This window comes from Myotis daubentonii, chromosome 3 (assembly GCF_963259705.1).
Source record: "Myotis daubentonii chromosome 3, mMyoDau2.1, whole genome shotgun sequence".
NCBI classification, from domain to species: domain Eukaryota; kingdom Metazoa; phylum Chordata; class Mammalia; order Chiroptera; family Vespertilionidae; genus Myotis; species Myotis daubentonii.
This window is the reverse complement of record NC_081842.1, coordinates 112,192,809-112,215,701: the sequence shown is the minus strand read 5'-3', so window position 1 is coordinate 112,215,701 and position 22,893 is coordinate 112,192,809. Positions and strand designations below refer to the sequence as shown.

Sequence of the window (22,893 nt, the reverse complement as noted above, 5' to 3'; positions counted from 1 at the left end):
ATTGTAGGCAACTAAGAAGGACACAAGGAGGCGCTGTAGGGAAAGGCGTGAACATCCTGCCTCCTGAACTGATCAACACAGATCCAACCTCGTGGTGTCCTAGGTGCCAGAAGGGCTACCATTGGGCCAGGCATTATAAATCGAGATTCCATAAAAATGGGCAACCGTTAGATCAAAACACAGGGTATGGCCGCCAGCCCCGTCATTAAAAGGGGAGATCTGCCCTGCAAAGCCCACAGTGGACTCTCTGATCCGAGTCACTCCAGGGAGCGCAGGCCTAGATCTTAGCAGTACTATAGCAGTCACTTTGACCCCCGATATGGCTTGGCAAGTTGTTCCTACAGGAATCTGGGGACCTGTGCCACCGGGAACTTTAGGATTAATTTTAGGGAGAAGTGGAAACACTCTGAAAGGATTAACTGTTTTGCCTGGGGTCATAGATTCAGACTATGAGGGAGAGATTAAAGTTATATTAGAATGTAATCATATTATTCGAATTACTCCAGGACAAAGGATTGCTCAGATACTACTTTTACCTTATGTTCTGCAAGGTGAGGCTATAAACAGGAAAAGAGGGTTACAAGGGTTTGGAAGCTCAGACATCTATTGGATACAGGAAATTAGTAAAACCCATCCTATGATTAATTTAAGAATAGAAGGAAAAATGTTTAAGGGCCTAGTAGACACTGGGGCAGATGTCAGAATTATCAGCAAAGAATTCTGGCCTCCAAGTTGGTCCATGGCAGAAGCTATGGACTCAATTGGGGGGGGGGGGGGGAGTTCCTGATAACACACAACGTAGTGCTGCAGTCTTAAGGTGGCAAGATGAGGAAGGACAGACAGGATGGTTTCAGCCCTACATTGTCTCTAGAATTGCAGTCAATTTATGGAGCCGGGATGTCTTAGAAGGTTTATAAGCTTGTATTATTACCGGCAAAGGACAGCAGTTTATAGCTCAGAAGGGATATCAGACTGGTCAAAGCGTAAAAAACCCAGGAAGACGAGGATTAGGATATCAACCTTTTTAGGAGTGGTCACTGCTCAATCTCCTCACCCCCATGCTGATCTTATACAATGGAAAGACGATAAACCTATATGGGTGTATCAGTGGCCATTAACCAAGGAGAAATTAGGTCATATTCATGAATTGATACAGGAGCAAATAGGAGCTGGTCACATAGAGCCTTCCAATAGTCCTTGGAATATGCCTATATTTATTATACCTAAGAAGGTGGCAGGAAAATGGCTATTGTTACATGATCTTAGAGCAGCTAATGCTACCGTGCATACCATGGGAGCTTTGCAACCTGGACTCCCAGCGCCTTCGCAAATCCCTTTAGATTGGTCTCTTATAGTAGTAGATCTTAAGGATTGTTTTTTCACCATTCCCTTGGCACCTCAAGATAAACGAAGATTTGCCTTTTCAGTGCCATCTATTAATAATATAGAACTCATGAGAAGATATCAGTGGAAGGTTTTGCCTCAAGGAATGGCCAATAGCCCTACCTTGTGCCAAAAATATGTGGCTCAAGTTGTTCAGCCTTTAAGGGACAGATATTCCCGATGTTACATTATTCATTACATGGATGACTTGCTCTTAGCAAGTCCACGGGAAGAGCAGACTTTGGAAATGTTTTTCCAATTAGAAAAGGAGCTCCCTAAATGGGGTTTAAAAATTGCTCCAGAAAAGGTACAGAAAGAGACACCTTTTAAATATCTGGGAACCACAATTGAAAACCAATGCATTAGGCCGCAAAAGGTAGAACTAAGAAAAGATAGCCTTAAAACTTTAAATGACTTTCAGAAATTATTAGGGGACATTAACTGTTAAGACCTTACCTAAAAATCTCTACGTGAGATATGACAAATTTATTTAATATACTTAGGGCTGACTCTTACCTTTCCTCACCCAGAATACTAACAGATGACGCCAGAAAGGAGTTTCTAAGACTTGAGCAGGCAATATCCTTAGCCCAAGTAGCACAGGTACAGCCTGAATTGCCTTTATTGAGACAGATTAACCATACTGCAAGTAGTCCCACTGGAGTCATCTTCCAAAATAAAGACTCTCCCGCTATTATTGAATGGGTCCACCTAGGGCATCAGTCTTCTAAAACTGCTGTTACTTATGTAGAACTGATGGCTCAACTGATATCTCAGTTTAGAAAGCATTGCAGGCAGCTTAGAGAAGAACCAAAATGCATCTATCTTCCCCTCACTGGGAAGCAATTAGAAATGTTATTTCAGACTGATTTAAATTGGCAAATTGGGTTAAGTGGCTATTCAGGGGAACTTAGCTGTCACCTATTAAAAGATAAACTACTACAATTTTTATATTACACCCCCATTATTATACCAAAAAATACTAGGCAGGAACCTATCCCTGGAGTATGAACTGTTTTTACTGACGGGTCATCTAATGGGAAAGCCACCTATCATACAATAAATTCAGACCGAGTCATACTGACCAATCATACTGCTGTGCAAAGAATTGAATTGGAAGCTATTAAGGCTGTGTTGCAAGATTTCCAACAGCCGGTTAACATAATTTCTGATTCCTCTTATGCTTCGGGCCTATAAGTAGAATTGAAAATGCCCGGTTGAAATGGCTTAGTGACAAAAGTTTATTCTTACTATTTCAACAAGTCCAGCAGATTGTGCAGCAGAGGCAATACCCTTTTTATATCACTCATATCAGGGCTCACAGTGTATTACCTGGCCCATTAACTAAAGGAAATGCACATGCTGATCAATTGGTAGCTTTATTAAAACAGGCCTCAGAGTCTCATCAGCTTTTACATCAGCCTGTCAAAATGTTGTCCAAACAATTCTCAATCTCTCGACAGCAGGCAAAACAGATTATCAAGGAATGTCCCACTTGCATGTTACATCTACCTCAAGGGCCTAGCACAGGAGTCAACCCTAGAGGTTTGCTAAGGGACCATATCTGGCAAATGGATGTAACACATTATACTCCTTTTGGACGTCTTGGGGCATTGCATGTCTCTGTAGATACCTTTTCAAAAGTCCTATGGGCTACTGCTTCTATAGGAGAAATGGCAAAACAAGTTATTAATCATTGCCTAGCTGCTTTTGCCATCATGCGAATTCCAAAAGTTATTAAAACTGATAATGGGCCTGCTTATATAAGCTGTCAATTCCAGGAATTTTATAAAAGGTGGAAAATTCAGCACATTACAGGAATACCATATAATTCCCAAGGACAGGCCATTATGGAACGACAGCATCAGCAGCTAAAATCCCAACTTGAAAAACAAAAAGGAGGGATGATGGAGAAATCACTTACGGGTAGGCTGCACCAAGCCTTAATTACTTTAAATTTTTTCACTTGTGATGCTGATGGAAAGACACCTATGGAGCTACATTGGTGTCAGAATAAAACAAAAGAAAATGGTCTACTTAAATGGAATGATCCGGAATCTGGTTTATGGAAGGGACCTGACCCATTATTAACCTTTGGCAGAGGGTATGCTTGTATATTCCCAGAGAATTTTTCCAAACCTGTGTGGATTCCTGCTAGAAATATTAAACTGCAACAGGGATCCAAGAGAGAAACTAGGCAGACTATTGAGGACCTTGCGCCTGGAGCCACACCATGCAGCTGCAGACAATCAACTACATCAAGCCACAGAGAACAGCTACTCCAAGCAGTCCACTGAAGATGAGCAGCAGGAGGAGGATGAGCCGGACAACAAACAGCCTGGAGACCACCTGGGGCATGGTAAAGAAGACGGTACAGATGCCTGACACCTGAGAATGTCTTTCCTGCCATGCTAGCAGTAATCATATGTACAGTAATATTGCCTAGGGAAGTTTCCCCCAAAGCATGTGGGGAAGGGAAGAAGGGAGCACATGGCAATCCAATATGGACGCCTCCTCCCCAAGTATTCTAATTTAAAGTCTCCTTCTCACATTTGAAAAGTTTTACAAAATTTAAAAATGCATCTGGGATTTCTGTGCATGTGTGAAGAGAAAAGGTTGGCTTAAAACTAATGCGTGCAACTGTCCTGTTTTTGGACATTTAGATAAGAGTTTTGAGCTGGAATCTCTTTACAAATGTACAGAATAAAGCCCAAGACTAATTATTTCCAGTCAATGGCAGCCTAAGGCTTTGGGAGTTTGCTAAATTGAATTAGATATTCTGAAATAACAAAATACTAAAAATTGTTCAATAATCTAAATTTGCCTCATGAAAAATCTAGAGGACAGAATTGAATATAGACTTAAATCTTATATACACATATGTATTTGATGGTCTATCAAGTTTAATTTCAAAACTATAACCAAGGAATGACTTTGGGACATTTCACAGGCCCTGAAATGTTTTCAAAAATTTATTCTCTCTTTTTAAAGGATTTTTTAATTCAACCAAATTTAATAACTTTGACTTGAAATACATGACCTTGCGGCACTATCAGTCAACATCCGAGAAGTAACCCTGTAGGTTACTTGCTGTAAAGGTTTAATATAGAAAAGTAAATTTGGGTTTTTGCCTTCCTGAATATAGCTAGTGTAAAGTTACTGAAAGACTAATTGAAGAAATTTAATTAATGTCATTTCCCGTTTAAAATTGAATTGCCATGGCCTAAAGCAAAGAATATCCTTACATGATATTACTCTCCAATGTCATTAATATTTTTTGATATTTTACAACAGCATGTTGTACATTTATCCCAAACAAACTTACAAACTAATTCTTTGAATGTTTGGCAGCAATTTAATAAGGACATGAAAGGATTTAATCCCTTCCACTGTGTGGAAGGCCCCCTGGGAAGGCACTTGAGCATTCTATATTGACCTCTCTTGCCCTTTTTGCCAAGGGGTCCCTCTTCCAATTGCCCACAGCTGTTGCCTGAGCTCTGTTCATGCTGAGGTTGAAGCCTCATGGTGGCTGGTACCATGGATCTGTCTCTTGCCCAATGGCATGAGCTGGGCCCTCCCTGGAGAAGAAACCTGGATTCCCCAAGATATGTGATCAATGCCAGGACCCTGCCAGCAGGCGAGGGGATTTCAAGGCAGTTGTTGGGCATGGAGGCCACAGAGGCATAGGCTACCAAGGAGACAGAACTGAACCTCACATCACCCTGCTTGGCCCCGGAGGATGGATGGTTAGCCAGAGACGGGTAAGATTCCTCAAGGAAGGAACAACTTAAGACAGGCACAGTTGCAGAGGGGCCATCAGGAGAGAACTTGGGGGTCAACAGAGGTGGGACACAGATCCTCACCCCTCCAACTATACAGGGGCTTGAACACTCGTCCCATCTGAGGGAGGTCTCCTGTCCCCATGGCTGCTTTCCACTTCCCATGCCCAGCTCAGATCAGGACCCAGATAACAGAAAGAGACTTGAACCAGCTGAGATCGGTACCCAGAAAACAGAGACTTGGCTGACAGCCCATGAAATGTCCTAAAGTCATTCCTTGCTTAACATACAGTTAACCTAAAGCAGTCATATTTTTATACAAAAAAATTAAAATTAAAAGTTATCTAGACTACATTATAAAATTTCCAAAAACCTCCTAATACTAAAAAACAAAAAAATGGGGGATAGTGGAATAATAACCTGTTAAGTAAATGCCTTAATTGCTTTAAAATTTTTACTTGAAAATTAATTTTTTCATTTATAATGCTAATAGTAAGACACCCATGAAAAACATATGTGGTGTCAAAATAAGCCAAAGGAAAATCGTTTGGACAAAAATTAAAAGAATCCCAAGTCTAAATTATAGATATGATTCCTTTATTAACCTTTGGTCGAGAATACATTTGTATATTTTCAGAAAACAACTCCAAGACCATGTGGATTCCTGCAACAGAGAGGAATTATCAGGACTGCTCCAGCCATAGAATAGCAGTGGCCCCATGAGACAACAAGAAGAGAAGCAGTCCAGAAATAAAGATGGTGAAGACACCTTATCATGCTAGCAGTCAGCAGCTGTGCGTCGCTGCAGGTTGCCCAGGACCAAACCAGAGAGGGTTGGACCTGCATTTTCACCATTTGTCCACCATCCAGAACTGAAATATTACTGCTGACATGGACACATAAGAAACTGTCAGACCCTGAAACATGAACTTTGCCTAAAAAACAAAGAAGGGGGATCTGTTGGAAGCCAGATGTAAGCTGGCAAGGTCCTTGCACCTGAAGAGGCTAGCAAGGCTGAGACCCTTACCCACACAGTTTTCCCAGACTTGTTTGGATGGCGATTATCAGTAGAATGAGAGCAACCTTTGTAGAATAAGAACAGCCTTTCATAGCTTACCAAGAAGTCTGTAACTATTTACTGAGATATGCTGTACTGAGAACTTGCCCTTCTTCTGTGTCTCTCCCTTAGAGATTAAGAGGAACAAAGAATACATTCCTCTTGACAGACCTCCTACTCAGTGTGTTGTGTATAAATAAGATTGTGTGGCTAATAAACTTGCTTCAGTTCCTCAAGAACTGGGGTCCTCCCGATCCTGCTTTCCTGTCTTTCTTTCTTTTCTCAATTCCCACCTCCCTGCCTCAGCCCAGCTCAACCTTGTCAGGCTGGCCCTGATATTAACCATACCTCTGACACGCTTCCCATTGGCTAATCAGCAGGATATGCAAATTAACTGCCAACAAAGATGGCAACCGGCAGCCACACAGCTGAAGTGAACAGGAGGCTTGGTTGCCCCTGCGATGGAGGAAGCCAAGGTTTCCCGCCTGCTGCGGCCAGGCTCTGAGCTGCACTCTAAGAAACAATGTTGCAATTATAGAAGCTAAACCAACCCCAGATACCTGCTTTCAGCAGCGGAGGCCTCAGAGCTGGAGCTGCAACAGTGTCTCAATTATAGAAGCCAAACAAACCCCAGATGCCTGCTTTCAGCAGCTGAGGCTTCAAGCTGGAGCTGGCTCTCAGCTCCAGTGACAGCCATAGAAGGTAAATAAATCCCAGAATAAAAAAAAAAGAAAAGAAGGAGAGGTTGGGAGCTTCAGTCGCCCACCAGCCTGAAAATGACCCTCAGCCCCTCACTCAGACTGGCCAGGCACCCCAGTGGGGACCCCCACCGTGAAGGGGCTGTGACCAGCTGCAAACAGCCATCAACCCCTCACCCAGGCTGGCCAGGCACCCAAGCGGGACCCCCACCCTGATCCAGGACACCAGGGCAAACCAGCCGGCCCCCACCTGTGCACCAGGCCTCTATCCTATATAGTAAAAGGCTAATATGCAAACTGACCCTAACAGCAGAAAGACTGGAAATGACTGGTCACTATGACACACACTGACCACAAGGGGGCAGATGCTCAATGCAGGAGCTACCTTCTGGTGGTCATTGAGCTCCCACATGGAGGAGCTCTGCTCAGCCACAAGCCAGGCTGATGGCTGACAGTACAGCGGTGGTGGTGGAAGCAATGCTAAGGATGTCTGACTGCAGCTTAGGTCTGCTCCCCGCTGGTAAGTGGACATCCCCCGAGGGCTGCTGGGCTGCCAGAGGAATGTCTGATTGCCAGGTTGGGCCCAATCCCCCAGGATGCCAGCCTAAGCCAGCAAGTGGTCACCCCCGAGGGGTCCCAGACTGTGAGAGGGCACAGGCCGGGCTGAGGGACCTCCCCCCCACCGAGTTCACAAATTTTTGTGCACCGGGCCTCTAGTGCTATATAATAAAAGAGAAACATGGTAATTAACCGTAACTTCGCTACCCTTCCCTGATCCAGGACACCCTTCAGGGCAAACCAGCCGGCCCCCACCTGTGCACCAGGCCTCTATCCTATATAGTAAAAGGGTAATATGCCTCCCAGCACCGGGATCAGCGGAGCCGCGAGGCCTCACTGCCCCGGGATCAGCTGAGCAGTGAGGCCTCCCAGCACTGGGATCAGCGGAGCAGTGAGTCCTCCTAGCACCAGGATCAGCTGAGCAGCGTAGCCTCACTGCCCCTGTGTCAAGCGGAGCCGCGAGGCCTCCCAGCACTGGGATCAGCGGAGCCGCGAGGCCTCCTGGACCCTGGAGCAGCGTGACAGGGGGCAGCGCCCAAACCCCCTGATCAGCCCTGCTCTGTGCCTGATAGGGGGGAGCACCCCAACCCCCTGATCGGCCCTGCTCTGTGTGTGACAGGGTGCGGTGCCCCAACCCCCCCATGGGCCCTGCTCTGTGTGTGACGGGGTAGAGCCACAACCTCCCCATCGGCCCTGCCCTGAGTGTGACGGGGGCAGCACCCCAACCCCCTGATCCACTCTACTCTGTGCGTGACAGCGGGGAGCTCCCCAGCCCCCTGATGGGCCCTGCTTTGTGCGTGACAGGGGGCAGCACCCCAACCCCCCGATTGGCCCTGCTCTGTGTGTGACGGGGTGGCGCTGCAACCTCCCCATCAACCCTGCCTTGAGTGTGATAGGGGGCAGTGCCCCAACCCCCCAATCGGCCCTACCCTGAGTATGACTGGGGGTGGCATCGCAACCTCCTGATCCACCCTGCTCTGTGCATGACAGGGGGTGGTGCCCCAACTCCGCAGTCGGCCCTGCTCTGAGCCCGACCAGGAGCTGCACCTAGGGATTGGGCCTGCCCTCTACCACCTGGGACCGGGCCTAAGACAGCAGGTCGTTATCCCCCGAGGGTTCCCAGACTGTGAGAGGGCACAAGTGGGGTGGAGGGACACTGCCCCCACCGCCAGTGCACAAATTTTTGTGCACAGGGCCTCTAGTATATATATAAAAGACTAAGCGACCATTATGACCAAATGACCAGAACGACTGGTCGACCAGTCGCTATGACACGCACTGACCACCAGGGGGCAGGTGCTCAATACAGGAGCTTACCCCTGGTGGTCAGTGCACTCCCACAGCCAACCTCCTTCGGCCCCTCCCCACGGTTGGCCAACCTCCTGTGGCCTCTCGCCCTCCCTGGCCCACCAGTCCCCCTCCCGTGGCCCCTCCCCTCTGGCCCTGATCGGAGGGCTTGCCAGCCAAAATCCAGCAGCCCCTCCCCCCTGGCTGACCAACCTCCCGCAGCCCTTCCTCCTCCCCAGCCGGCCAACTTCCCACGGCCCCTCCCCCCTGGCCAGCCAGTCCCCCAATAGGCCTTGATCAACGGCCAGGCTGAGGAACCCTGCCCATGCATGAATTCATGCACCGGGCCTCTAGTTTGAACATAATTGTAAAGAAAACTGAAGTTATGTTCAGTTTTAACTTTTTTGAATATACAATATTTGCAAAATGACATTAGTTGTTACATATGTAATTGTAACTAAATTTAATAAAATAATACATAATTTTATGTGAAATTATTTTAATTTTGCTATAAAATTGAAAATAAAGCACATTTATCAATGTTTAAAAGTAAAGCTCCTTATGTTATTTCTCTGCAATATACAATGAAATACAAAATGTATAAAATGAAAGCAAATGTATAAGCAAATTTATAAGTTATACAGAAAATAAACTATATGGTTTGAAATTGGAAATCATATACCCGAAGCTTCAGGCATCACAGTATAATTCACGTATTTTATAAGTAATTTCAATAAAGAAAACTAATTTTTTTACTTGTACATAGTCCCAATCAATATTCTAACTTCACATTTTCAGAGATGTTTATTAATCCACTACCATACTCCTGCTCTCTGTTCTTTGGCTCCAGTGCTTTCAAAAAACATGAAGTCCTAAATAAAAACAAAATACAGAAATAAGTTTTCAGTAATAAAACTGAGGTCAATTCTTGGATGCATAAATGCTAAGGGATATGAAATATGATGAAACAGAATGACATATCTGCTAACCAAGAAAATTGATTATTATAAGTAGATCTGGGAAAAGTTGATAGCTTCAGCTTCCCATTTCAATAGCAATTAAATCCTATAATTCTAATCACTTATTAATACCTGTATGGATTTAATTAGTCATCTGATAATTTCTCTCAATTTCACTTTTTCTCAGGTCTCGTGTAATGACTCTTTTTGAACCTTTCTTCCTAAACTTTTTATATTCTTTCTCTAATAATATAACTTTTCTTAAGACTGGAATACCATGTACAACTTTTAGATTTATTTCAGGGGAATGAAAGCCATCTTAGAGTTAGAATACCACTTAGAACTGTTTGGCCCAGTTTTATGATTTCTCTTCCAAATTTGTCCACTGTGTCCCCAGCTGGTCTCACTCCATCAATGCCTAATTAGATTCTCTCTTCCATGACTTAAAGTCAAATCCTATGGATTTTATCTCTCACATCTATCATTTTCCTTTATCCCTTCAACAGAAATAAGTTAATCCTTATTTGCAATCACTTGCAATTACTCTACTACAATTATACCTCTCTTTAATCCATTTCTCACACAGTCACCAGGATTTATCTTTCTAAAATTTGGATTTATAACTATTTTATTTATATCTAGTTTAAACATAATGAGTTAACTAAAACTATTTCAATGTATTCCCAATGTCTATTAGAGGTTGCACAGTCTTTAATAGTCCTTTAGTAGAAGCCCAATCTATTCCATGGTCATTTACTAACAATCCCACTACCACCCCCAATCCCATGTCCTATCTATCCAAACATCCTGACTGCCTTATCTTCCCTATACCATTACATAAATATCAGATCTTAAAAAAACCAATAAGTTATTAATCATCAATAGCCAGTCAATGTTGAAATTTCTATGAATGCCTGTAAATTTTTTTTATAGGCTTGGAGATAAGTGAATAGAGTCAGATTTTTCTACCCATTCATTTATCCTAGCCTGTTTCAATGTTCCAAAGTTTAATTAACAGCACAAGGTGTAAATGTCTTTTTATACTGGTTTGTTCGATTCAGTATGCAGAGTCTACAAACTGCATTAAGTTGTCTTTTAAGTCTCTCTCATTTTATTATCTTTTTATTTTCCAGACATTTACTTGTTGAAGGAAATGGATCTTTTTGCTGTATATTCTCTCATATTTTATTTTTTTCTGAGTGCATCCCCAAATAAATATTTAAGATATTCATTTAGATGTTCCAAACCATGCTTGCAGATTAGAATCACCTGGAAGTGATGTAAACAGCTTGAAGGCTTGGTCCCATCTCCAGAGATTTTGATTCACTATTTGGGTGCAGTCTTGATACAGGGAATTTAAAAAGCTACCCAGGTGTTTCTACTGTGCAGCTAAGATTGAGAACTGTTGCTCTCTTCCAGGTGTCCTTGATTTTGGCTGCATACTGAATCACCTTAAGAGCTAAACAACAAACTTTTGATTGTGAGCTTCTGATTTAATTGAATGGGGGTATGATTTGGTACTTGGGGGGGGGGGGCGTTGAAATCTCCCTAAGTCAGCGGTTCTCAACCTGTGGGTCACGACCCCTATGGCAGTCGACCGACCCTTTCACAGGGGTCGCCTAAGATCATCCTGCATATCAGATATTTACATTATGATTCATAACAGTAGAAACATTACAGTTATGAAGTAGCAATGAAAATAATTTTATGATTGGGTCACAACATGAGGAACTGTATTTAAAGGACTAGAAGGTTGAGAACCACTAAGTGATTTAATGGAAGACAAGTTTAGAATACTGCTCTATCCTGTGTGTGTCAACTGGCAGTTCTATCTGGTGGTTGGATTGGATGCATTTTTATTGCAGTTCGCACTCAAGTAGTAGAACAGTTAATTTAATAAAGAATCAGGACAAAATCTCCCCATTTCACTGGGTTCTACTCCACCTTAGCACATATCTGAGTGCACCTATTTTGATTTTTAAATAGAAGCCCCAAAGAGCAGAGCCTCTCCATAACACACAGTCCTTCTATTGCCATGAGAAACTATAGAATTTCCAGAGAAATTAGTCATTTGTGAATCCAGACTATCAGGAGAAAATGGAATTTCAGAGCTAGCATTAAATATTGAATATTTGAATATAATCTATAAATTTAAGCAAGTCATTTAAAAAGGTACACTTTACTGAATCTTTCAGAATGATATTAAGTAAATACCCAACATTAGCAAGAATATACTTACAATGAGGAAACATGCGCCAAGCATTACAGCTTTCATTTTCACATCAAGGTCTAAAGGGAACTGGATCCCAAAGTTATCAGTGTCTGTAAATGCCTCTCTCACAAAACCAGTCCATTGCTTGGAAATCTTGCCAACCACATTTTCTTCATCAAGAGATTTAATCTAAAAAAAAAAAAAAAAAAAAAAAATGATGGTCTTAAAGAATTCTAGAAAACTAATAATGAAACTACTTTCAAATTTGGAATAAAATGAAACAAATGTGTTATTAAGCTTATGTGCAATACATAACTATGAAGAGTATATTGCTCATTGGATGTATATAAATTCCTGTATTTATAGATACATGATTCCCAGTCAGGGCACATGCCTGGGTTGCAGGCTCGATCCCCAGTAGGGGGCATGCAGGAGGCAGCCAATCAATGATTCTCTCTCATCATTGATGTTTCTCTCTCTCTCTCCCTTCCCCTTTAAAATCAGTAAAAATATTTAAAAAAAGAAAGTAGTTTTACTGAAATATTTAACATTTTATATTGTACTAGTATATTAAGACACAATACTAAATTATTTGAAGTGATCTAAAACAAAATTTAAGCAGGAAAAGATACAAACATTAAATATTTCTTTGATGAAATTTCTAGAAGCCATCAAGAAGGTAGCAAACTAAACACCATGTGACATCTGCTTTAAGACAAGCACAGAGTTTACTAGTACATAGGCTGAGTGATTACATGTGATGGGAAGGACATTACCACTCAATGTCAGTAGACAAACAGGAAGTGCTAAGGTGCTGGGAAAGAGGACTGGCAATTTTTAGTGAAGGAAAGTGTCTAATAAGTAACTTAAAGAGATGCCACAGGTCCAGGGTTGGGGTAAGATTGGACAACAGGAGAGTGACGGAACAATAAAATAGGAAAGGTGTATGAAAAAAAGCTCTGAAGTAATTTTTTTGGATTTTACAGTTCTGCCTGAAGAAACTCCAGGATCACTATAAAGAGTTAGACAGTTGCACCTCACCAAGTGGGCATATGGCAGCTGATGGTAGCCACACTCACCATGGTGTGTACACATAGGGTTGTGTCAACTCAGGAAGAGAAAAGTCCTTTTCAAATATACACAAGGTAGCACATGTGACAGCAAAATCCTTTGAAGCTCCAGCTCAAGTTGGAACTGCGAAATAAATGTGGGGAAACTAAAAACAGTTGACTCATTTTATTCCAGTGTGGGTGCTTAAGTTCTTAACAAACCTGAAATACTCTTTTAATATGAAAACTGTGACAGCATGGGTTGCTGTTCATCAATATTCATCCACCCCTCCCACTGTAGGCCCAGTATTCTTCTCTGAACATTGATACTTAGGGTTGGCCATGTGACTTGTTTGACCAATGGAATGTTAGTGTATATGACAGTGAGCAGAGACCTTAAACATGGCTAAGCGATTTGGCCTGGCTCTTGCTCTCCAGTGATCAGCCACCATAAAATCATGTAGTTCTTGCTAGAGCTCTAGAATGAGCACACTTGGAGCAGGCCCAAGGCCAACTTCAAGCCTAAATCAGTGCCATCTAGCTAAGCCTATGTGTATCCACTGAGACACAATTGACCTGCAGACTCACAAGCATGATAGCAAATGCCTGTTGTTTTAAGCTACTGATCTTTAGGGGTTTTATGTTATACAACACTGTTCTGGGAAAACAGACTAAGTAAATCTTGTGCACCCTTTAGTGTTTTATCTGCTAATAGCTGTAATCTAAGTATTTGTAGCTTGTAAAGTAATCTTATTTTGTTTTTTAAATTTATTTTTAATTTTGAAAATGAACAATACAGAGGATAACCTATGAGCCACAATAATGCTGCACTAGATTTAATAGATATTAATATTTTCTTTTTTATTCCTATAGTTCAGAATGTGAAAAATGATCTACAGCTGAAAAGTCAACAGGACTAAGTAATTTTTAGCTAAATTCTAGATACTTAAAAAACAGAAAATCTATATAATGAAATGATTTTAACTTCTGAAAAAATAAACTGATATTACTATTTAATTTAAATGTTAATTATTAAAAATAATTGATAAAGGTATTCTAGAGATTCTTAGCCATTTATCTATTTGAACATTATCTCAGCACATTCTCTGTCCTCTTTCTGTACTCCTCTTTGGCATGTATGCAAGAGTAGTTTATTCTAGCTTCCCATCCCTTCAAATTTGTTTTATCACTTTAAATTTAAATTATACCCCTTTATTTTCCTAACATAGATTTTCATTCAGTAATTTATCTTCATCTGTATCTAAGTCCTTTCCAATGAGTTTTTATCAATCTTCATTCTACTACCTGTCTTGTTTTCAAAACTTCCTGTCCTTTAATATTAGTTTCATTCTTCTCCTTATGGTTCTTGTTTTGTCTAATGTTTCTTTAAATACTTCTTATATGATCGATTGCAGATTGTTCCATTATATGAAGTTTGTTCTTGGTGAATTAGTTCCTAGAGCATTATGTACTCATGGCTTCAACTATCATCTGTGTGTTGAAAACCCCTCAACTTTTCCCTCTACATACCTAAAATCCAATACAACTCAAATACAAATTATTAGCTTTTCATACATCAACTAATTCTCCTCCAAGATTCTTAATGTGGCCAATGGCATTATTATTCATTCAGCTTCTTATCTTCAGAGATCAGCTCTCCCAATTTTCTTTCATCTTCAACTGACATCAAATCCATGAATCAGTTCCACTTAGTACATTTATTAAATATCTCTTGAATTATTTCTTCCTTATGGCATAACTTCTGCTCTTGCTATTTATTACATATACCAAGTTGCCATGCCAATTCATATTCAAACAGAATTCATATTCCATAATGGTTCCTCATATTGATAATTTCTGCATTCCATTTCCCATCAGCTAGCTTTCAGAAATGTTTCAAGGTGCTATTTTCACTCAAAGATGTTACTTAATAGCACTATTCTAGATACACAGAAGTAGAGTTAATTTATTACCTATAACAGATGCTCTAAATCATCCATTGAGAAGGGTTGCTAATTCCTTAGCATTAATATCAGAGTTTCACAATCAAGTCTGGCTTGCTTCACTAGTATTTTCACTTATTTTTAAACAAATAAAATATATGTTAGCCAAACTTCTGTTAATACTCCCTGAAAAAACAATTACCTTTTTACTCCTCTGGATCTTTGATAGGAATGATAACCCCTATGTAAAGAACTATCATTATACATAAATCTATAAAGTCTTTATACATACATAGCATAAATCCTATTCCACAATCTATATCACTTTTAAATGATTTGTCTTTATATAACCAGGGTCTAACACAGGAATTCAGTATCATGTAACCAGGCAGATAATATAACAGAAAGAAACTGGCTAGTGGAAAACCTAAGAAAGTCATGGGAGACTGGCAGAGTTCCCACATATTATTCACAACGGGCAGCACCACTTAGGTTCAGCCTGTTTTCTGCCCCTTTTATAGAAATGTGGGCCCAATTTACCACATTTTCTTCTTTTCCAATAGAACAAGATAATCAAGATTCAGTTAAAAAACCTTCTGACTTTTAATATTTGCAACTAAATAACATGAATTATTAAGGTTAAGCCATCTGTTGGAAAACAGCTGTGATGAAATTGCTCCATGTAGTAAGTACAAAGATATATTGTGGTTTCTAACAATCTTTTTTTCCCCCCAAAATACATTTATTGATTTCACATAGGAAGGGAGAGGGAGAGAAAGATAGACACATCAATGATGAGAGAGAATCATTGATCGGCTGCCTCCTGCACCCCCGACACTGGAGATTGAGCCCACAACTTATGCATGTGCCCTGACTGGAAATCAAACCATGACCTCCTGGTTCATAGATTGATATTCAACCACTGAGCAATGCCAACTGGGCTCTAACAATCAAATTTAATACAAAGATAAAGAAAGACCACAGAGAAGTATAATTGGGTAGCTCATCTTACACTATCTTTCTGAAAACTCTCTTTGCATAATTGGACTTTCTGTAGGAATTCAAACATGTTAGATCTTCTGAAGAGGGCCAAGAGCATTGGCAGCCTGTGTTTCAGACTAAGCAAGGATCACAGGCTTTTGCAATCAGATGTAGATAACAAGGTTAACCTTCTATTCAAAATGGATAATGTATAGGACTTTTATACAAAACCACGTTTAAATTTAGTTGCTTTGCTTATATTTATTTGAGTGCAAGGCTCTGCTTTTTTTTATCTTTAATTTCTTTATTGTTTAAGGTATTACAAAAGTGTCCTCATTCCCCCATTAACCCACAACTTCCCCCCACACACACACACTCATGCTCTCATCACCCTGTTGTCCGTGTCCATTGGTTTGGCTTATATGCATGTATACAAGTCCTTTAGTTGATCTCTTCCCCTTACCCCCACCCTCCTCTACTTTCCCTCTGGGAATTGATAGTCTGATCGCTGTTTCTCTGTCTTTGGATCTGTCCCTGTTCATCAGTCTATGTTGTTCTCTATATTCCACAAATGAGTGAAAATATGTGGTATTTATCTTTCGCTGACTGGCTTATTTCACTTAGCATAATACTCTCCAGTTCCAGCCATGCTGTTGCAAATGGCAAGAGTTCCTCTTTTTTACCGCAGTGTAGTATTCCATTGTGTAGATGTACCAAAGTTTTTTAATCCACTCATCTGCTGATGGACACTTAGGCTGTTAACAAATCTCAGCTATGGTGAATTGAGCTGCTATGAACATAGGGGTGCATATATCCTTTCTGATTGGTGTTTCTGGCTTCTTGGGATATATTCCTAGAAGTGGGATCACTGGGTCAAATGTAAGTTCCATTTTTAGGTTTTTGAGGAAACTCCATACTGTTCTCCACAGTGGCTGCACCAGTCTGCATTCCCACTAGCAGTGCAGAAGGGTTCGTTTTTCTCCGCATCCTCTCCAACACTTGTTGTTTGTTGATGATAGCCATTCTGGTGGGTGTGAGATGATACCGCATTGTCATTTTGATTTGCATCTCTAGTATAATTAGTGACTTTGAGCATGTTTTCATATGTCTTTCGGCTTTCTATATGTCCTCTTTTGAAAAGTGTCTATCTAGGTCCATTGCCCATTTTTTTATTGGATTGTTTATCTTTCTATTGTTAAGTTGCATGAGTTCCCTGTAAATGTTGGAGATTAAACCCTTATTGGAGATATCATTGGCAAATATGTTCTCCCATGCAGTGGGCCTTCTTGTTGTTTTGTTGATGGTTTCCTTTGCCGTGCAAAAGCTTTTTATTTTGATGTAGTGCCATTTGTTTATTTTCTCTTTAGTTTCCATTGCCCTTGGAGCTTTATCAGAGAAGAAATTCCTACGGCATATGTTTGCGATTTCGCTGCCTGTGGATTCCTCCAGTATTTTTATGGTTTTCCGTCTTACGTTTAAGTCTTTTATCCATTTTGAGTTTATTTTTGTGTATGGTGTGAGTTGGTGGTCTAGTTTCATCTTTTTGCATATATCTGTCAAATTTTCCCAACACCATTTATTGAAGAGAATGTCTTTACTCCATTGTATGCTCTTGCCTCCTTTGTTGAATATTAATTGGGCATAGTGGTTTGGGTCGATTTCTGGGTTCTCTATTCTATTCCATTGATCCATATGTCTGTTCCTGTGCCAGTACCAATCTGTTTTAACACTAGATTGCCCAAGGAAGTCATTTTGACTGATTTTTGATTTAAATTAGAAAAACAATTATGTATATAAGGACACAATGTCTTAGAATTTTGTGACTTTTTGTACAACATATAAATGCGTTTATTAATAATTGTAGTTACCTCCCCCTCCTTCATTTCCAGTATATATACATACATATATATATATATATGTGTGTGTGTGTGTGTTATACCTATATTGCCCAAAAGCAGTCATTTTGACTGCTTGGGAAATTTTAGACTCTTATTATTGAATTGAGTAAATTTCTTATATGACCAGTTCAGCTGTGTATTGAAATAACAGTTTTCATTTTTTTTTTGATTACCGTCACATGATAACATACAAGTACATGATAAATTGTCGATACTTGATAAGTTGCAGTTGCTCAATAAGCTAAACTAGTACTTGTTATTCGAATCTTTATGCAGTGATACTTGTTCTAATAAGTTGTTTATTTTATTTCTTTTGCACCCTAAATTCATGAAAGAAATGTCAAATAGAAGTGAGTTATTAGAAAAGCTAAGGAACATAAGTGAAGAGTGCTCCGATATTATTCTTTCACAATGCAGTCATTTTGACTGCTTTTGGGCAATATAGGTATATACTAAATTTCAGTCTTTCTAGTGTTAAGAACAGTGGCTTTGTAATACAGCTTGATATCTGGTATTGAGATCCCACCTACTTTGTTCTTCTTTCTCAAGATTGCTGCAGCTATTCGAAGTCTTTTTTTATTCCGGATGAATTTTTGGAACATTCGTTCTAGATATGTGAAATATGCCATTGGTAATTTAATGGGGATTGCATTGAATCTATAGATTGCTTTGGGTAGTATGGACATTTTGATGATGTTGATTCTACCAATCCATGAGCACGATATGTTCTTCCATCTATTTATGTCTTCCTCTACCTCTTTTTTCATTGTCCTGTAGTTTTTTGCATCTAAGTCTTTTACCTCCTTAGTTAAGTTTATTCCTAGGTATCTTAATTTTTTTGGTGTGATGGTAAATGGGAATGCTTTTTTAGTCTCACTTTCTGTAAGTTCACTGTCAGTATAAAGAAATGCCATAGATTTCTTGGCATTAATTTTGTATCCTGCTACATTGCTGAATTCATTTATTAAGTCTAATAATTTTCAATGGCATCTTTAGGGTTCTCTATGTACAGTATCATGTCATCTACAAATAAGGACAGTTTTACTTCTTCTTTTCCAATTTGGATGCCTTTTATTTCTTCTTCTTGTCTGATTGCAACAGCTAGTACTTCCAGTACTATGTTGAACAGGAGTGGTGAGAGGGGGCATCCCTGTCTTGTTCCTATTCTCAGGGGAAATGGTTTTAGCTTTTCCCATTGATTATGATGTTGGCTGTGGGTTTGTCATATATGGCTTTTATTATGTTGAGGTATGATCCTTCTATTCCTACATTGCTGAGAGTTTTTATCAAGAAAGGGTGTTGGATTTTGTCAAATGCTTTTCCTGCATCAATTGATATGATTATGTGGTTTTTATCTCTCAAAGTGTTTATGTGATGTATTACATTTATTGATTTGCGGATATTGTACCATCCTTGCATCCCTGGGATAAATCCTACTTGGTTGTGGTGTATGATCTTTCTGATGTACTGCTGGATCCGATTTGCTAAGATTTTGTTGAGGATTTTGGCATCTATGTTCATGAGGGATATTGGCCTTAATTCTCTTTCATTGTGTTGTCTTTATCTGGTTTTGGTATTAGGGTAATGCTGGCTTCATAGAATGAGCTGGGAAGTGTTCCTTCCTCTTGAATTTTTTGTAGTAGTCTGAGGAGGATAGGTTTTAGTTCTTCCTTGAATGTTTGGTAAAACTCCCCTGTGAAGCCGTCTGGTCCGGGGCTTTTGTTTGATGGAAGCTTTTTGATGACTGCTTCAATTTCTTCCATAGTTATTGGCCTATTGAGATTTTTAGATTCTTCCTGATTGAGTTTTGGAAGGTTGTATTTTTCTAGGAATATATCCATTTCTTCCAGGTTGTCTAGTTTGTTGGAGTAGAGTTGTTCATAGTATTTTTTTTTTAACAATCCATTGTATTTCTGTGGAGTCTGTTGTTATTTATTCTCTTTCATTTCTGGTTTTGTTTATTTGGGTCCTTTCTCTGTGTTTCTTAGTGAGCCTGGCTAGAGGTTCATCAATCTTGTTTATCCTTTCAAAGAACCAGCTCTTGGTTTTGTTGATCTTTTGTATTGTTTTTTTGGTCTCTATGTCATTTATCTCCACTCTGATCTTTTATTATTTCCTTCCTTCTCATCACCCTGGGCTTTTCTTGTTTCTCTCTTTCTAACTCTTTGAGTTATAGGGTTAGGTAATTTATTATCATTGTTTCTTGTTTTTTACAGTAGGCTTGTAGAGCTATGAACTTCCCTCTCAAGACTGCTTTCGCTGTGTCCCATAGGTTTTGGATTGCTGTGTTTTCATTGTTGTTTGTTCCCATGATGTTTTTTATTTCTTCTTTGATCTCTCTGGTAACCCAGTCATTGTTTAATAGCATGCTATTTAGTCTCCATGGGTTTGATTTTTTTGGATTGTTTTTATTGTAGTTGATTTCCAGTTTTATGCCACTGTGATCTGAGATGATGCTTGATATGATTTCTATCTTCTTGAATTTGAAGAGACTTTGTCTGTGACCCAATATATGGTCTAGCTTTGAAAATGACCCATGTGCACTTGAGAAGAATGTATATTCTGTGGCTTTGGTGTGAAATGTTCTGAAGATGTGAGTTAATTTCATCTGGTCTAGTGAGTCATTTAGGATTGATTTTTCTTTGCTGATTTTTTTGTTTAGAGGATTTGTACAATGATGATAGTGGGGTGTTAAAGTCCCCTATTATGATTGTATTGCTGTCAATCTCTCCCTTGATCCCCTCCAGAAGTTTTCTTATTTATTTGGGTGCTCCTATATTGGGTCGTATATTTTTATCAGAGTTATTTCTTCTTGTTGGATTGCTCCCTTTAGTATTAAGAAGTGGCCTTCCTTATCTCTTTTTATGTCCTTTACTTTGAGATCTAACTTGTCAGATATAAGTATTGCTACCCCAGCTTTTTTTTTTCATTTCCATTCGCCTGAAAAACCTTTTTCCATTCTTTCACCATCAGTCTGTGTGCATGTTTTTTTTTCTGAACTGGGCTTCCTGTAGACAGCAGATATATGGGTCATGTTTTCTTATCCACTCAGTTACCCTAAGTCTTTTGATTGAGGCATTTAATCCACTTACATTTAAAGTTATTATTGATAGATACTTGTTTGTCGCCATTTTTATTCTTTACCCCTCTGTTCCTCCTTTGTTTCTTCTTATTTATTTATTTATTTTTTTACAGCAGACCCTTTAGCATTTCTTGCATTGCTGGTTTGGTGGTAATAACTTCCGGTAGTCCTTTTTATCTGTGAAGCTCTTGATTTCACCTTCAATTTTGATTGATAGCCTTGCTGGGTACAGTATTCTTGGATTCACACCCTTCCTTTGCATGACTTTGTATATTTAATTCCATTCCCTTCTTTCCTGATGTGTTTCTGTTGAGAAATCCGTCGCTAGTCTGATGGGGGATCCTTTGTAAGTAACTTTCTGTCTCTCTCTAGCTGCTTTTAAGATTCTTGCTTTGTCATTGGTGTTTGCCAATTTAATTATGATGTGCCTTGGCATTGGTCTTTTGGGGTTCATTTTGTTTTGGACTCTGTGAGCTTCTTGAATTTGTGTCAGTTTTTTCTTCCCTATATCAGGGAAGTTTTCTGTCACTATTTTTCAAATAGGTTTTCTATTCCTTGCTCAGTTTCCTCTCCTTCTGGCACCCCTATTATGTGGATGTTGTTTTGTTTGGTGTTGTCCCAAAGTTCTCTTAGGCTCTCCTCCTGCCTTTTAATTTTTTTTTTCTAGAAGCTGCTCTGCTTGGGTATGTTTTCCTACCTTGTCTTCTAGCTCACTGATGTGGTCCTCTGCTTCTTCTAGTCTACTGTTGATGCTTTCTATTGAGTTCTTTATAGCAGTGATGTCATTTTTTCATTTCTTCTTGGTCCTTCTTCATTTCCTCTTGGTTCTTACTCATATTGTTGAATTTGTCTTCCATTCTTTTCATCCACCTTATGACCATTTCTCTGAACTCTTTCTCTGACAGGTTGCTTGCCTCCATTGCCCCCATTTTGTTTACTTCCTTTTCTGGTGATGCATGTTTTTCTTTCATATGTGGGCTGTTTCTTTGTCTCCCCATGATCTCTCTTCTCCAGGTGTTTGGTTATGTAGTTCTCTCTCTGCTGCATTGATTTAAAGGCACAAAATACAACACAACAAGGCACAATGCACAAGGCACTGAAATGTATTCACAATACTAATAACCCCAAATAAAGGTGACCACCAGATCAAGGAGAATTAGGGGGTAAAGAGCAAGAGGAGAAAAAGAAAAAAGAGAAAAAGAAAAAAAAAAGGAGTGCAAAAATGAAATTGGGAGAAGGAAAAAAAAAAGTGAGAGCGAAAAGAAAGAGGATGAAATGGAAGAGGGGAAGAAACTATTTGTATGGGGAGAAAACTCCAATAGAACAGCCACTAATCCCAACAAATTCCAGCAACAGATCCCTGGAGATGAATGCAAACTGCAAACAACAACTAATATCAAGTGTGGTGAGGGAAAACAGAAGCAAAATAATAACCAGAAAAAAAAACAACAGAAAAATAAAAATAAAAAGCAAAACAATCTCATAAACAAGCATAAAAAACCCCCAATATACTCAACAATCAAGCAAACAACAACAAAACGACAGTGAGAAAAATAACTTTGTACAGTGAAGAAAGAGAAGAGAGAGGTGTATATAGATTTAAAGCAGGAGATTGGTAATTAGATATAGAAGTAGGGTGAAATTTTAACAGGGGGTAAAAATAAGGAATAGGGAAAATCTAAAGCAGGGATAGGGTAAGAGAAACAGGACAACAAAAGGGGAAAAGTGGGGAAGAGAGTTTTGGGGTAAAGGTAAAGTTGAGGTAGAGTAAAAGGATGCTAAAGGAAATATGAAAATAGAATGTAGAACACTAATTCCAAAATATTCACCTTAACAAGACATGACCCAAAGGGAACAAAGCATGAATGTACTCATGGCACCGATAACTGCATATAAGCAACCACCCTAGAAAAGATAATTAGGGGATAGAAAAGAGAGCACAAATGATATCTAAGAGAGAGAAAAAAAGATAGGAGAGAAAAGAAAAAGGAGAATATATATTTATGG

General features: G+C 39.6%; 1 protein-coding gene and 1 non-coding gene across 4 annotated transcripts in view; both read right to left on the bottom strand.

Annotated features, from left to right (window-relative positions):
* Positions 1 to 9,465: 9,465 nt before the first annotated feature.
* PLSCR1 (phospholipid scramblase 1) overlaps positions 9,466 to 22,893 on the bottom strand; it is a 33,464-nt gene continuing 20,036 nt past the window's right edge. For all 3 annotated transcript variants that reach the window (XM_059688207.1, XM_059688206.1, XM_059688208.1), the window contains 2 exons: positions 11,961 to 12,122; positions 9,466 to 9,634 (listed from right to left, as the gene is read on the bottom strand). In XM_059688207.1, the coding sequence (XP_059544190.1) occupies positions 9,578 to 9,634; positions 11,961 to 12,122 (219 nt within the window). In that variant the 3' untranslated portion in view covers positions 9,466 to 9,577. The remainder of the gene's footprint in view (positions 9,635 to 11,960; positions 12,123 to 22,893) is intronic.
* Positions 10,647 to 10,784, bottom strand: LOC132232166 (small nucleolar RNA SNORA36 family). The gene has a single exon (XR_009452309.1). It is a non-coding gene; the product is annotated as a small nucleolar RNA SNORA36 family (small nucleolar RNA).